The sequence below is a fragment of the Linepithema humile genome, chromosome 2, assembly GCF_040581485.1.
Source record: "Linepithema humile isolate Giens D197 chromosome 2, Lhum_UNIL_v1.0, whole genome shotgun sequence".
NCBI lineage: Eukaryota > Metazoa > Arthropoda > Insecta > Hymenoptera > Formicidae > Linepithema > Linepithema humile.
The window spans coordinates 18,177,750-18,195,267 of record NC_090129.1 but is presented as its reverse complement, the minus strand read 5'-3'; the positions used below and the strand labels follow the sequence as shown (position 1 = coordinate 18,195,267).

General features: G+C 30.0%; 1 protein-coding gene across 2 annotated transcripts; it reads right to left on the bottom strand.

Annotated features, from left to right (window-relative positions):
- Positions 1-312: 312 nt before the first annotated feature.
- Hdc (histidine decarboxylase) lies at positions 313-17,119 on the bottom strand. Of its 2 annotated transcripts, none has more exons than XM_067349577.1 (16): positions 16,268-17,119; positions 11,108-11,140; positions 9,576-9,862; positions 8,831-9,088; positions 8,070-8,213; positions 6,972-7,038; positions 6,686-6,848; positions 5,728-5,798; positions 5,388-5,407; positions 4,402-4,500; positions 3,880-4,100; positions 3,544-3,653; positions 1,867-2,037; positions 1,581-1,657; positions 1,311-1,434; positions 313-1,166 (listed from the first exon to the last, which is right to left on the bottom strand). In XM_067349577.1, the coding sequence occupies exons 2-16, from the start codon at positions 11,133-11,135 to the stop codon at positions 919-921; spliced, it is 2,088 nt and encodes a 695-aa protein (XP_067205678.1). In that variant the 5' UTR covers positions 11,136-11,140; positions 16,268-17,119; the 3' UTR covers positions 313-918. The 2 variants fall into 2 exon arrangements, with proteins under 2 accessions (XP_067205678.1, XP_012234480.2); XM_012379057.2 differs by having other exon boundaries at positions 313-1,238; positions 16,268-17,108.
- Between the last annotated feature and the right edge of the window lie 399 nt (positions 17,120-17,518).

The window sequence follows — 17,518 nt, the reverse complement described above, 5'->3', positions numbered from 1 at the left end:
ATTTCCATTTAATTCACATCATGTACCACATGAAGAAATTATAAAAATTTTTACTATGTTTTTCACATAGTAAACATGTGAAACATAGTAAAACTTTTCAGTCTATGGTTACTGCCGTACATAGTAATTGTTGATATCAAATTTTCTCCATGTTTAAATCCGTAAATTTAGTTTTGTTTGCAATTGTTTTTACAAAAAATCTATAGCATATCATAAGATATAATGTAATATTTACATACGTTCTACTATATTTTCGGGATTTAAAATTTATAACAAAAAATGGATGCGGGCGATAATCAATGCACTATTAAATACTTTGTCATGTTGTGCATTTATTTGATTTCATACGTTTGTTACAAATATATTGCACTCTACGCCTTTATTTTTACTACAATTTTAATTAACAGCAAAAACTACATAAACATAAAGCAATGATTATTTTTATACGCCACCCTTTGCACATTTTTCTGAGTACATTTGCGTGTATACTTTAACAGTTTAACTTCTAAAAATTTAATCATCTTAATAAAAGAAATTTAAATATATTTTTTAATTAATTAGAAATTTTAACAAAAGAAATCTACATCTACTTATGTAACCTTTGGCAATTTTTATTTTGTTATTTAAAAACATTTTATTTTTAAAAGAATTGTAAAACATGCTATATTCAAAGTTTTTCTATTCTTAAAATCTTAAAAATCTCAAAGGAAGAGAAAATTAATCTCGCATTATTCTACGATTCTCTCGATTTTTGAAATTTATTTAGCAAGGTTATATGATTATTTCATATTTAATATCAAGCTAACAATTTATCGGCAAAATAATTTTAAATCATCAGATTACGAATGCAAAAACGGTTTCGAGTGCAGATAAGAGCGGTCTTTAACGTATGAAGAATACGTAATGCATCTAGATTAATTACTGACGTTTGGAGTAGTGACCACATTTCCTGCAGAAGTCCCCGTTGTCGTCGTTTCCTTCGTTTCTCTGTCCTTTCATCAACTTCTCCCTCAAAATTCGTACAGGCTCCAAATCGCCTGTATACGGCCGATGGCCGAAAGCAGCTATAGTTTCACTTCTGGGGAAGCCTACATCAGCCGCCGCAATGGTCACCGTGTTATCGCCATTGTCCTCAGTATCGATATTGACGATTGAACCGTTTACTACTGCGTAACTCGAACCAGTCTTTGAAATAGATACTTTCCTCTTGCTCGTTTCAGAGTTATCAAATGACTCGTCTACAATAATCGTACTGTATTTTGCAGTATATATTCTTCATATTTATTATTTGAAGTAAGGAATATGCTTACCATTATCGATTTCATCCAGTTTATCGATATCAGACATTGACTCATATGCCGCGGTATCTTCATCCTCTTTCATTAATGGTAACTCGGTAGGAGGATCCGAGAGTGGACGGCTGCAAACATATCCCTAAGACACATGCAATATTGTCGAGTTATTGATAACAGTTACAAGTTTGTATTATAATTTAAATCACAACGTACAAACATAAAAATTAAGGATTAATTTCATGAGCCAAATGTGTGTGTGTTTTCTGTCAAAAGGATTAAATTTACCTGAACAAGATCCATACGAGAATCCAAAGAAAATTGTTTGCCTGACATTAGTATTCCGCGAATACGACGACGCATGGCTAAAATCACAAACAGAGATGGCATAAGATAATATCCAGGCTAAACGTTAATTTGATAACGATACAATGTTTAATATAAATTTATGCACACATTTTTTTGTTTTTGTAATACCATTTAATTAAAATACATTTTAATACATTAGAAGTGCGCAATTGAAATGTTTATTTAATAATATAATTTCAATCACATAACACTCCCAAGCACTTACCCGGACTATCTCTTGCCTCAAGATGAATTTTCCCAAAAGTCTTCATACATTCCTCAAATACGTCAGCCGTGTCATATATGGCGGCGAAACTACCGTTCACAATTTTCGGCGACATCGGCGAATTTGCCAATAGCAAACTTGATCCAAAATTCTCATTCTTCTGCCGTGTGTCTGCAGATCAAAATCCGTAAAGATTAATTTTGTGTTTAGTAGCAACAAATATTTATAGTAAATAAAAATTGTTTTAAATATTTCCGACACAAAAGAAATGTTTGCAACTTACCTTTGAACAGTGTAATGTGTATCGAATAAATAGACAATGTGTTCATAGTCTAATGAAAAAATAAAGAAAGCAACATGTGAGCAAAATAATTATTTACTAGCAGTACTTGTTTGCATTACAACTCAATAAATCATAAATCGATAATCAGACTTAAATACAAACAATATTTTAAAATAAACATCAAACATAAACTTGCATTACGTAGAATTCCAAAGAAAAATTAATTGATTATATAAAAATGTAAAAAAAACTTTTCTTAATGTAATATGTATGTAATCATACTGTGAATGTCATATAAATCATATAAATCATATAAATCAAATCAATTAAGAAAAATATTTTGCACCACAAGTGAGATATTTTTACTTTAAGTGTAATAAAATATAATTACTTTAAGTTACATCTACATAAGAAAAAAATTCGCAATTTAAAATTAATGCATAAAAATTACAAGCAAAAGTCACGAAAAAAATGTACGCGTTACTTTTGGATTACACCTCGTACATTTATAAACCTTCATGCATGTAAAATCAATTTTGTAGACAAATTATTATATCTTTGTATACAAGATAATTTTTATTTTTTATGATACTTCTATCACATATAAAATATATAGATATAAGCAATATGGTGCAAAATTTTTTCTGCGCATTGTTTGGTTAACGATTCATGATTTATGTATATTTATATATGTATATATGTATATAAATCTTATATTTTTCGCTCATTTTGACGTGACTTTTCTTTTCCAAAAGAAAAATTTGACACTATTCTCGTTATGGATTCCTCTTCATTAAGCCATCCAAATATGTCTATGAAGTTAGCACCGCTATTTTAGAAAATTTAAAAAACAAAAGTTGTGCTAGATTGTGCTAGGTTTGTGCTACGTTGTGCCGTAAACCGCACTTCGATATCTCCAAAAACTACTCGAAAATTCGAAAAAAACGATTTTTAAGGCCCAGCACCGCCATTTTGTCAGAATGAAAAAATAATGGTTGTGCTAGGTTGTGCTAGGCTTGTGCTGGCTTGTGCCGCAAACCGTAGTCTGATATTGCAATTAGTTTATTAGCAAATCGCAATTGAAAAAAAAATTGTAGCACCGTCATTTTGAAAAACGAAAAAAACAACGGTTGTGCTAGATTGTGCTAGGCTTGTGCTGGCTTGTGCTGCAAACCGTAGTCCGATATTGCAATTAGTTTATTAGCAAATCGCAATTGAAAAAAAAATCGTAGCACCGCCATTTTGAAAAACGAAAAAAACAACGGTTGTGCTAGATTGTGCTAGGCTTGTGCTGGCTTGTGCCGCAAACCGTAGTCTGATATTGCAATTAGTTTATTAGTAAATCACAATTGAAAAAAAAAGAAAAAAAAAACCAAATTCTATCTCGTTATTACCTGCGAGAGGAACTCTAGCTCTAGCTATAGGTGCGGAGGTATCACCTAATATTTCATTTGCAGTATTTCGTATTTCTGCCCAATCCTTTACAATGTCTTCATTCGTGGTACTAAAAGAATAAGATTATATTAAAAAAAATTTTTAAATCCAATAAATGCTTTCAATAATTATATTGAATATCAAATATATTTAAAAATATATAGTACTGTTCTGGATAGGTTTTACAGTACGTTTTTAGATCATACAAAAAAAAATACCAAAGTTTTATTTGTAGAAAATTATAAATTGATTCATATTTGTTACTATAAAAAATAAACATTGAAATGTAAATATACTTTGTCGAAGTGACCGTAAATCTGATGACATATTTTTCGTGTAAGGCGGCTGGCACACAATGCAATCGACCCCGTGAATTAAGCTTCTTCAGCAAACGTTCTGTTAAAGTGTTCTCACCACGAAGACGAAAAACTACCATACCCAAATGCCTCGAAGCAGGAATTTCAAAACGAGCATCGGCCAGGACTAAAGCTTCAAATTTTTGTGCTAACCTCACGCCCTGTGAACATATATATACATATATGTATTAAGCTTATATATGCATATTAATATTATAATGAAATAAAAACTAGTTAGACGCTAAATAATTTTAAGTATGAACAGTATGTGTGATAAAGCATTAACAGTAAAATACGCACAAAAAGAAATAAGACGCATTTAAAACAAAACTTTTTGTAACGCTATCACCAATAATAAAAGTTACGTGACAAATGACTTCTTCATTTAATAATATTTGTATTCCATCAATCAATGTTGAATATAATATAATATAAATATGCATATTTATTTTTATTACTTACTTCTCGTATATGTTTCTGCAAACCAGTAATTCCATAATTCCTGATAACGAACCATAGTTTTAGTGCCCGAAATCTTTTTGATAGAGGAATCTGCCAGTGCTAAAATAAAGTCAAATATAACTATCAGATCTATATATTGTTCTCTATTTAAAAATAAAATTATTTAAATAAAAATTTTAAAGGCACTAATAATTAAATAATCACAATAAATAAGGAGCAAAAGAGCCAATAGTTCGTTAATTACAAACGTTTCTGCCTATCACCAGGCCTTCCTCTCAGTGCCACATTAAATTAAACAAAACATTTAATTAGCTTACACATAAATGCGCGGAAATCTAAGAAACACATGTTGCACGCAAAATTAATGTACGAAACTACAACTCTTGAGGTTGTAGTTCTTTGTCACAGACGCCACTCTTCTCAGTTTATTGTTTGCGTCCGTGCGATCCCGGCTCTTTACAGGCGTTTTATCTTATAAAACCAGCTTCTCAGTTAATTCTCAATAACTTTATTAGTAACGTGTCTGATACAAATGATAATGGAACAATCTTTTCTAAGAACTCAAAAAGAAACACGTGAATCGGCGCTCAGCCATCTTAACCTAACCACACGTTGATGTTTTTTTTTTATTTACATATACGCTCGCTCGCTTGCTCACGCAACGCAAGTGTTTTTCCTAGCTCCACGTTATAAATAGGCGCCAAAATCAAACATCCGAACAATTAACATAACGCACCGCAAACTGCTTCAACGCAAGACAAGTCCATCGTCGACACATAAAATATAATTTTATAATATACGATTTTTTTTTTGACACGAACAACTGGTTACGGCTCTTTTGTCCTTTCTTATTTATTGTAATAATTATTTAACATTAGAAAGTTTATTTAATGTACAAAGATAAATTTTTTTTATTAATTTGCTTTTTCTAAATAATTTTTATTTTATAACACATTATTATAAAATAGCTAGAGAACATTACTTACCATGTAATCAATTGCAAGACCTGTTAAGAAAGTCATATGTTATAATTATTTTTTTATTATTAGTAAATGAAATTAGTACAATAGAACTGCGTAAACAAGTTATACTATTTTACAATATTGCTTAGTCTCTGTAAAATACTTGTTTAATCTTTGTGTGTTTAATTTTTATATCAACAAATAAATTAAAAAATTTAATTTTTTAACATCTTTATACATACATACAAACTTTATGTTTTTATGAAAAGGAAACAAATAAAACTTTCTGTGCTCGCATAATTTTATATAAAAGACATTGGTTTTTTTAACGATTATTGGGAAATCTATTAAATTATAAAATTACCTGTATTTTCATGCTTCAAATACAGCGGATCCACATTAAAGGTTCTGTGTAACGCCTGGCTGTTTTTCACCCTGAAATAACGCATATCGCGGAAAAATTAATTAATACCTGATCTTTTCTTTGGTTATTTATGCAACGTTTTGATGAATGTTGGAATGTGCTTTTTCAGCTTGTAATTCACTTTCCACCGTATTTTATTCAATTATTCGAAATCTGCACACACGTTATTAACGGAAGCATAAATGAGTTTTTCACAAAATGTGCACACGCGATATTTATTCTTAACTATTGCGATAATTATATTGACACAAATTTTTGGGTACGTATCGCAAATATTTTTGAACGCATTTTTAAAACGTAATTATTCTATACCGGTTTGCATTCTTATTTTATTAAATTATTTTACCATAATCTCAATTTAATAAAATATAGTACAGTTTATATGATTCCTACTATTTTATTAGATAACTGTACAAAAAACTGTGAAAGCAAATGCATTCTAATAAATACATTGCAATGCAGAACGATAAAAAAATTTCATAAATCATTATTCCATGCTATAAATCGTTATTCCATGCTATCAACTTTAAACGCAATTCAAATAATATTCCGAAAGATTGTGAGTTGCGTTCGATCGTAACGGTCTCGAAAGGAAATTGCGGAAGGAACGGAAAAAGATGACTGTGCCTTCGGCAGTTCAACTAATAAAAAGAAAATCGAGGAACGATAGATAATTTTGCAAGGCACGTGGCTTATTTTCACGAAAGTTAATTACGTGTTATAAAACATTAGTATACTTTAAAAATATTACAAATTGTGACATTGATAAATCTGAATTAGGAATAAACATGAATTTCATATTTTTGTGCAAATATACAAATTGTTAAATTAATCGAAAACAACCTATTAATGTTTATAACTGATAAAAAGGATAGTTTTATTGTAACATTGCACGTACCACATAGCTGTACAATCGAAGTGGACCATGAGCCATTTACTTGGATTAAAAGCAATTGAGTCGGCGTGCTCGACTCCTTGAAGCCAACCACGAAATTCAGGACATACGAAAGCACTGCCTGCATAGGCTGCATCAATATGCAACCATAAACTGTTCTTTTGACCTAAAACATTTACAAACTATCATAACATTTTAAAATATATTTTTGTAGAAAAAATTTAGCATTTGAAGAATCTGAAGATTCGAAAGCGCATTTAATATAATTTTGAATGAATTTGATACTTACATATCGGTCCAATTTCTTTGAGGTTATCGAAAGCGCAAGCACCAGTAGTGCCTAAAGTTGCACATACCTATGCAGATAACAAAATCATTATATCGCATAAAGAAGGAACTGTTTTAAATAATTTTTTTATAACAAAGTTAAACATTTGTTTAAATAATACAATATCAAGAAATTTTTTATATTAAAAAATGCAAACTTTTTATGATAATAATACATAATTATATAATATGAAATGTATTATAATAAAATTATTTAACCATGTAGTAACTCAAGTAATTTATTTGAGAGCCAATTTTTTTTCTAACTCATTAATTTTAAGCGTATTGTCATTTTTTTTTTCTTTCTAAAGATAGAATTTACGTGAAGAGGTTCATAGCATTGTCTATTAATCATACATCTGTTATCATAGAAGACATATAATTGGCGAAATAAATCTAGAGAAAATATTATTCCATTGCAGAAAATCTCGATTATATAAAATATTTTTCATTGCAAACTGACTCGCAAGACTCCAATCGGACTAAGAAGGTCCTATGGGACTAACTAGCGCTACGTTGATCCGGCTTACCTCGCCCGACCGCGTTTGTTTCTACTTGCAAAGAATACACCTATATAATTGGCCGGTCGGACTACTTTAGTTTGTGCGCTCATGGTGCAACGTTGGTAACTATCCGCAAATTTACTTATTCTATGCTGCTCGCTATCTGCTATGTCACAATTTACTATAATTGTATTGTTAACAATTTTTAAAAATGTTATAAATTTTAAAAATATATAGCAAATAACTAACAAAAGTACGGAAAATATATAGAAAAGTCAGTCATTATGAAGACAATAATTTATAAATAATAAATATAAATAAGCAATGCAATATATCATCTAATATAAAAATAAAATTATCAACAAATGAATGCATTAACATGCTTAATTATAATATACATAAAAAGTTAATAATTTAGAAATTATAAATGAGATATATCCAATGATATCTAATGATAATTAGGCTTGCATTTATAAGATATTATGTGGATACAAATATGGATTAAATATTACAAATCTAGATTTATGAAAAATAAGTAAGACATCAATAAAACTTACGAAGAAAGGAAGTAGACCTTCAGCGCGATCGCGAGTTAATGCTTCGAGTAAAGCATCTCCTCTCATGCTTAATTCACTGTCGGATTCGATGTATCGCATTCGAACCAAACCTATAAGTCCAGCTTTTTCTACGCTTGAATGTGCCTGTCGAACAAATAACAACAATGACATAAAGAATAAGTAATGCGCAATTGAATAAAAATTATTGAATTTATTTTAAAAGTAAACAAATTATTCTCCGGGCTCTAGTTAAATTTTCTCTAAAATTGGAGATTTTTAAATTATTTTACTGTACGTCAAAATATAAATTTTTTAAAATTCGATTTTTTGAAATATTAATCTTTAAAAATGTTGATATGTAATGTTACATTTATAAATATTGCTTCTTAAATTAAGAAAACAAGCCAAACATTTTGCAATAAGCAAAGATTATTTCATCTACGTTCTACAAGAAACAAATTTATAACAAAATAGTTCAGTAATCAAGAAGAAACTTGTCCCAGTTGTGCGAATAGTACATTTTCATCTATTCAATGTATCTCTTAAGTGCGCTTTGAAAATTTCTCAAAGGAACGCTTTGAGATTTCTATTTGCCATAGTACACAATATATTTATTATTCCCATTGATATTTCTTTTCTTGCTACTTTTACGTGATTACTCCCAGTCGTCGTATATTTTTAAATAAAGCATCGCAAGAATTTATACTCTTGTTTTATCTCACAAATACGTTTTTAAGCTTCTTATATAAACGACTACAGACCTGATCTGAGCAGTAAGCGACTAGTCGCGAATTGATTTCTGTCGCCAAACACTCAGGATCGTTTTCCTGCACATCCCTGATAGCCCGAGTTCTAGCTGCCAGCAAGCACACCAACGTAGCTTCTGATGCTGTTGTTTGAATAACACCACCGCCGCCGGAGCTACCTGGATAATGCAGAAAATCTTCGGGAAGGCCGATCATTTTGCCCAACCAATTCATAACAATTGTTTCCAATTCGGTACACGCCGGGCTGGAAGCCTATATAAATAATCGTATTAAATTTAAAATCATATCAAAATTGGCAACCCAAATTTTCTTAAAAAATCTGAAACTTTGTAGAAATATAATACATATGAATCTAATCAAAAAGCTATTTTTTATTTTGGTTAAAAAACGGTTCTAAAAACACCCAAAGAAAATCCGATTTTTTAATATTTTTGCTTATCTTTGAAACCATAAGAAATATTGAAAAAAATGTTAAATACAAAATATTAAGGTTTTTAATAGCCTTTAACATTATGATAAAAAATTTAAAAATATTTCCACTAACTGCTTAATTAAAAAAATTTTATTATTTAATAATAATAAAATAAAGAAATTGTTCAAGCCTTTTGTTTGTAAAACAAAAAAATAGCTTTTTTATTAGATTTATATGTATTACATTTTTGCAAAGTTTCAGATTTTTAAAAAAATTCGGATTGTCGAACCTTCCTTGTAAGAAATAAGTATGCGAGATTGTACTTACCCACGTGAAACCCAAACAGTTTATAGCATCAGCCAGCATGTCGCCTAGCAGACTGGCAGGTGAATTCAGGGCTGGGAAGTAAGCGTGCATGTGTGGACTCTGCCAATGCGTCACACCCGGCATAATGCATTTCTCAATGTCGGCGAATATATCCTCCCAGCGTTCGCCGTCGACCGGGGCCGACGTCGGCAGGACATTTCTTAAGTATCCCGGTGAGACTGCTGGATATACGCGCCGAGAACGGATATTCTCCAAGTAATCAGCGATGTAATCCACCATTTCCTTTCCTTTTTGCAATTTTCAAATGTTTACGATTATCTCAGATCGTTAACGTTTAAGGAGAATGTTTAGACAAGACATATTCTTTTATCAATTATGCATCTTAGTTTATAAATTGCAAATTAATTCTTTAAACACTTGAGAAAATAAAACCTTGCTACTGCGTTAATTAATAATTATTAAATAATAATATTTACAAAAAACCGTATTGATTAATTTTATCATAATTATAAAAAGATATTTTTAAACGTACTTCAGCATTAGAATTTTCTTAATTTAACATTGACTTATTTATCGTAAACTTTTTAAACCGACAAATGCTAACATACTAAAATTTAAAATTACCAGTAAGTAAACTGTAGAAATTAAGTTTGCGAATCCTCTTAGATTCAACGCATTTGTCGTTATCTGTGGTTAAAAGCGATTAAACAGAAACAAAAGAGGTATCAAGAGACTATTCTATACTAAAGAAGAATCGACATTCTAAAAGGTTACACCCTATTTCACACAACATTGTGATTCTTTGTTTGTTGGAGAATGTATAGTTGTATAGAAAACGTAATCACCTTTTCTGACATATGATGTCCTAACTGAGAACTGTACTTTCTAGCAAACAAAAAGAAACAGTTTTCTAAAACTGTTCTTCTATTACAAAATTTAGTCGTAGATGTTTTTGAAAAAAAAACTTTATTTTATTTATTATTAATGTTATTAGTACAATTATTAATGGCTGAATAATCCCAGATTGCATTGTCAATTGTAATTTATTTAAACAGGTCAATTGAATGATCGCGTGAAATTGAAACAGCAATAGGAAAGCAAGTTTAAGTCACGCCGTAGTTCGAAGATTTAAATTGCAACGTTACGATGTCGTATCGGAAACAATATCGCACCTATAAAGTCTTTCCAACAATTCTACCGGTGATCTCTATTTATTGATGCCGGTTCAGTGTTGTACGATTATTGTCCGGAAATAGCTTGATTTATTCGTTTGACAATAGTACTTTGATTCAGATTTACACTGATTCACATATCAGTGAGATTGTAATCAAATCTTCCAGCTTTAAATTTTGGTTTAAATAGTTTTTATTTTTTACTCTATCTATGTAAAATATTATAAAGTACAAATTTTATGTTATGTTAATCAAAATATCAATCAGAATATCAATAAAATCAAAGTATAGGATCCAATAATAATAATCACGCCAGCTCATATTATTTTTTATATTACGTCTATAATTATATTTACTTACCATGTTTGCGATATTCATCCAGATTCATTCTACCTGCAACAGACAAAAATACAAAAAACATAATATTTATTATTTAATTTTTATATTACACACACACACACACATACACATCCGCGCGCACGTACGATGCACATAAAATATCATGAAGAAATCATAGAGTTTTTTTAAATATAAATGTAACAATACAATTGTGTGAAAAAAAATTAATTTTCTTTGCTTATAGAAAATCCTACAGAAAATCTTTATATTGTAATTGATTGACAGCAAAAATCGAATGGTACAAACAAAAGATTTCAGAAAATATAACTGCGAAATGTCAAATGCGATATTTCCTTAGAGAAACATTGCTATAGTTCAAAGATAATGACATATTGCTATTCAAAATTGTTGTGTATAACAATAAAAATAATAATTTATATTAAAAGTGTAATTATAATTTATGTCATTTTTATAATGATTTGCCGATTGTACCTTTTTGATAGCATGTGATGATTTTTTCACAAGTCACAACAAGCTGCACACTAATTTAAGTATTGCGCACTCTAATTCCGCGTCAGTCAATAATTGCGATAATATTATGAAGATACAGAAATCTGAATTGGAGAAAACTGCGGACAATTTTCTAGTAAAATCCACACAAGACGTCACTCACAACGTAGTTTTTATACACAGGTGTCGCCGATACGTGATTATAGAAGAGTGAGCGACGTTGACCTAGCATGAAAATTCGCGATGCAGGTTCGTCGTTAATTTCTACGGATTCATCATCGATCGTACTAGCATCATATGGCCGCTTCTTAAGATTTCGTCACGGCCTAGAACCAGATCGCTCGTCACTAACAAGAGAACCGTCACAAGTGTCCGACGTCGATCTGATTTTCCTATGTTGAAATATGTTATAAAGCATACAACTTTAGGTGACACGTATTTTTTTTATAGCGGCCCAATCGAAGGTTTAGGGGGTGATACATTTCTTTGAAAAAAACGGTTTTTTTCTTTCTATGTGAATATCGTCAAAACAGTAAGAGATATAAAAAAAAATGTTTTGAATAAAAGTCGTATGGTCATTTGTGGGCTTTATAACCGCGCAGCTGGATTTAAAAAAAATGGTAAATTTTTTAATTTACCCCCACCTTTTGTTATTATTTTTACGAATTTCAAAATTTTTGCAAGGACAAAAGTTGTAGCATTTTTTACGCTGAAACTATTCAACCATATATGATTTTATGTTTCGAAATCGCATGTTTCAGTAATGAGTCATCAATGTCACACTATATGTTGTATCGTTTATGCCGTGCTTGTGTTGCGCAATAGTCGATAAGTAAAAATGGCATTATTGTTATCACATTTGAAGAAAAAAAATTAACTAAAGTTGTCGCTAAAAGTGTTGCATTTCCTCCTTTCATTACACACTTATAAATAATGGCTGCGTTTCGTGCGAAGCGCATTGTCATATGCTAGCTATCAGCACATATTACACTTTGAAGTACCGTTTATAGTGACTACGGGAAAATAATATATGAAACGAAAACAGTGAATAGTAAATGAATCAATCAATTTTATATTTCAATTCATTATCAGTCAAGTCGGGCCAAGAGGGTAGAGTCAGGGTGGAATGGATATATGTTGAATAGATTGATTGATTTACTATTCACTGTTTTTGTTTCATATATTATTTTCCCGCAGTATAAACGGTACTTCAAAGTGTAATATGTGCTGATAGCTAATTTGCATATGACAACACGCTTCGCACGAAACGCAGCCATTATTTATAAGTGTGTAATGTGGAGGAAATGCAATACCTTTTAGCAACAACTTTTATTTGAAACATTTTTTTATATCTCTTACTGTTTTGACGATATTCACATAGAAAGAAAAAAACTGTTTTTTTTTTCAAGGAGTGTATCACCCCCTAAATCTTCGATTGGGCCGTTATAAAAAAATACGTGTTATCTAAAATTGTATGCTTTATAACATATTTAGGAAGGAAAATCAAATCGGCGTCAGACACTTGTGACGGTTCTCTTATAAGTCTTCGCTAACAATAATGACGCATTTAACTGTCATGTATAAGTATAGATTTTAATAGAAGTTACGCTTCTCTCCAATACGCTTATCTCCAACAATTTCAATTTCAACTTTCTAATCGGAATAAAAGTGTTTGTTTATTTACGTATATTGCGTTGTATTGCGTATTTCTACCGATTGCTTTCCTATGATTACTTTTTCAAAACTGAAATTGTTGAAATAAAATTTTTCAATGATTTTAGGGATACACAATTGTGGTGAGCTTTTTGCAAGGAAAGTATTCTAACAGAACTTTTAAAAAATAATTTAATTATTAGTTATATATATATAACTAATAATTAAAACTATTTCTTGATCGATGTTGGATAGATGCATTTTATTCAAAACAATTTTATATAATTATTTTTCTAAACAAACATTAATTTTATTATTTAATCGCCGAACTATATGTATTAGTTTATGTTAGACATTAAATTATTAAAAACGTTAAAAACAATTAATATATGAAAGCATTAAATGTTAGGTACTTAAGAGAACGTTAAATGTTACGTAATAATTTGTAATAAGATTGAACTCAATTGCACACGGATATTAACAATTTCATTATCGATTATACTCAGATACGCAACGGATAATATCTCTTCAACAGTTATAATTACATTGGATATTAATTCTTTTTAAAGCCGGAAGTTAGATAATTTTTTTAAATCTTCTTAAATAAATTTTTTTTGTATTAAAAATCTTATTTTCTTGTTAAACAATAAAATAAAGTAGAAAATATTATAACTTAAAAATTACAATTTTGGCTCAAATTATTAAAATAAATTATTAGAAACAAGCTACAGAGCCAAAGCTAGATTTACGTGCTTAGTTTATTGACTTATTATAACAATTATAACAAATTATAAAGATCTAATTCTAAACGTTTTAACCATTCGGATGTGGTCATCTTCAGTAGTTATTCGTTAATTCTTACATTAAATATATAAAACATTGTTTAGGTCAATTCGGAACATATTATAATTGTTATAATAAGTCAATAAACTAAGCACGTAATCTAGCTTTGGCTCTGTAGCTGGTTTCTAATAATTTATTTTAGAAAATATTATTTATTTTATAAAAATTTCGTTAAAACTTTCATATCATTACATTTTATTAGTAAAGCTTTTTATAAAAAGTAAAATATTTCAAGTTTATAAATAATTACATTATAAATTATTCATCTCATTTAAAAATGTTGATAGCTGAAGCGGAATAAATAATTTGCGAGATCAAAAGCATTTATAAAATCTATAAATAGTGCGAGAAAAATATAATCTGCTCTCATATAATTAAGCGAGCAAAACTATTTATATATTAATACTGTATCTTGTCAAAATTGGTGAACAAATTAGTGTAGAACAAATTAGTTAAACTTTATATCAAAATACGCAAGTTTAGTCACAGATAGATCAAGATCGTGAGTTCGAGGAGACGATCCTTGCCTGGAGGCGAAAAGAATCGCGAGTCGAGCATAAAACAGAAAATCGAACCGGTCGCAGGCAATAGCGAGGATCTGAAGCCAGAATGACGCCCGGCGATATTAAAAGCTCGTCCTTCCTCCGTTTCCGCTTCCGACTTTTGTAATTTCCCGTAGCTTTCACTGCCGTCGCGCGGTTTGCCGAGGGATTTATCCGCGACGCCGTCGGCCGCCCGCGGATTCTCCGCCAATGATTCACGATTCAACGAAGAAAATGCCAGTAAGTGCCAGTTAGGCCAACAGCGCTCTATTATTTAGCGAGTAATCCGATGTGCATTAAATCATATTAGATCAAATTTTGAATACACACCCAAAAAGGTATTTTTAAAATGAGAGAGATAATTTCTCTATAGTTGCATTCTCACAAGTTTCTTTCTAGCAAAGACGATTTCTCTCAATATTAGTTTGTACATACATATATTTTGTTATCTATATATGATAGACACACACACACACATTATAGAGTATCACGTCATAAGTGATCGTAGATTATACGTCGTACACTTTTTCTTGTGTATCGTTTTCGCATTCTATTAAGTGTAGATAAAAATTTTGAAAATACTAAATGATTAGGAGTTTGAGAAGTATATAGAGATATTGAAAGATAAGTATTTGAACTGTTTCTGTTTATAGAAATTGTAAAATAATGTTTTCTTTCTTTGACAGACCATAAATGTGCAATTTATTCAATATTAAAGAAAACTATCTTTTCAAGATTTAACGCGTATGTAACTTTATTTATTATTTTAATATTGATAAGAACAAATTAAGTGTTAAAATGATACTGCTAATATCAGTTTTATATGATAACATTATTTAGCTGAACATCAATGCGAGCTTGTTTACAGATATACGATACATTTTTTATTTACTGATAAATATATCGCTTACATCTCGATGAAACGATCACTCGAATTCCACAATTAATTATCTGATTCTGCATCACGGAATGCATCGCAGATTGAATTACTACGTAACATTTATGTAAATCGCGATGAATCGATTTTCTTTCGACCGTATAAATAAATTCGACAAATGCTACAAACGCACATATTTCAATATGTTCAATAAATTATTACACAATAATTTTTTTAAATCCAAATTACAACTAAGGGATGTTCAGTCATTAATTGTTATAAATATTTGTCAAAGTATACAATAATCAAAATACCATTTTTATCTAAATTATAGGGATGATTAAAAATGTTGCATTTTTAAATGCAAAAGTCAAAATATGTAGTTTTTGAATGCAAATTCTCTTAAGTATGAATTATTTTCGAAAACTACTATTGACGCGCAAAAATAAGGAGAAAAGTAACAACGAATTTTATTCGCTGAAAATTAATTCTTGCCATGATTAGTTATACGTGTAATTATTACAAAATTATTATTTTTATTATACAAATACTTTTATCTATGTTTTTACTTCTGTTTTTTTCTAATAATAAAAGTAACGAGTACACTCTAAAAATATTCTTAGCTTTACAGATAGATTCCTGCCTTCAATGTTTAATGATATTCATGACAGAGTTTATGAATTGAAAATGTTTTTACAAGTTGCATATACATTTGTACTTGCATGTACATTTAAAAAACATACAAAACTAACTTACTTTTCGATATGTGTTAATTTGGATTGTCCGTTATCAGCTGATCGGGTCGGAAGTCTCACGTCGATAACTCGATACGTGACGAATTGGACTGGGGGATGTGACTTGAAGTCGCACGATACAGGAAATATCGTCGTGATCACTTGTCGGATACCCGCGACTCCCTTTCTCGTCTTCGAGCAGAATATATTCCGCGGCGGAAGCGAATCGGCGAAATGCGTGTCGTCCAACAAGTGGTTGCTTTTATATAGCCGCGCGCTCTACGTACGTTCCTCCGATTGCGCAAGCGTGACGAAGAAGGACCCGGGAATCCTATGATCACGATTTACCACCCCAAGATACCACCTACTATAATAAAAATATTTGTTCAATCTTAGCAAGATTTCACAAAAATAATGTAAAATAAAAATCTGTCTGATAAGACTAAAATCCACAAAAAAACATATTCGAAGGACTAGAAACAAAGATTTGAAATACTTAAATAACTGATATATAAATTGAGTTATATGAAATTTATTAAGTAGTTAAAAGTTAATTAAGTAATTAAAAGTAGTGCGCACCAAGCGTTTAATTTGACCGCGTTTACATTGTAGGACAGCAACGAATACCAAGTGTTTTAAATTTGTGAAAAGTACGGATAAGATTTATGATTCAAATAAAGTGATCAAATAATATAGTGTGCATATAGTGTAACATTATTGATGATATAAAATATAAAAAAACATGGAAAAAGACAACATTTGTTGCCATGCTATTAAAAGTTGTAAAAATTCATCAAAAATTGATCAAAATATTTCTACATGCTTACGTTCTTTTTCCATCCATTATTAATAATACTTGTTTTTCTATGAAATGAGGAATCAATGTAAAAAGAAAAATAAATAAATAAGATAACGTTAACAATTTGGCTCACAGGTAGAAAGCTTTAAAGCTCTATCGAGCCCAAAAAAACGGGAGTTATCACCTATAAAAAATAAAATTTCCATGGATGACTCTTTTGCAGCGTGTTCTTTTAATAGATATTATGCTTTTTTAAATGTATGATTTTTACAATAAGGAAATCAAAATAATTTAAGAAATAATTTATAAATTAATTAAAATATTACACACATAATTTTTAAAATAAAATCAAACAAAGTAAAAATTGAAAGTGAAAAAGATCTAAATATAGTACTCGATTAAAGGATTGGCGTAAACTGACACCGACATTTACACCGTCGGCCGCCGACGGTTGACGTTGCGTCATCCTTGCTA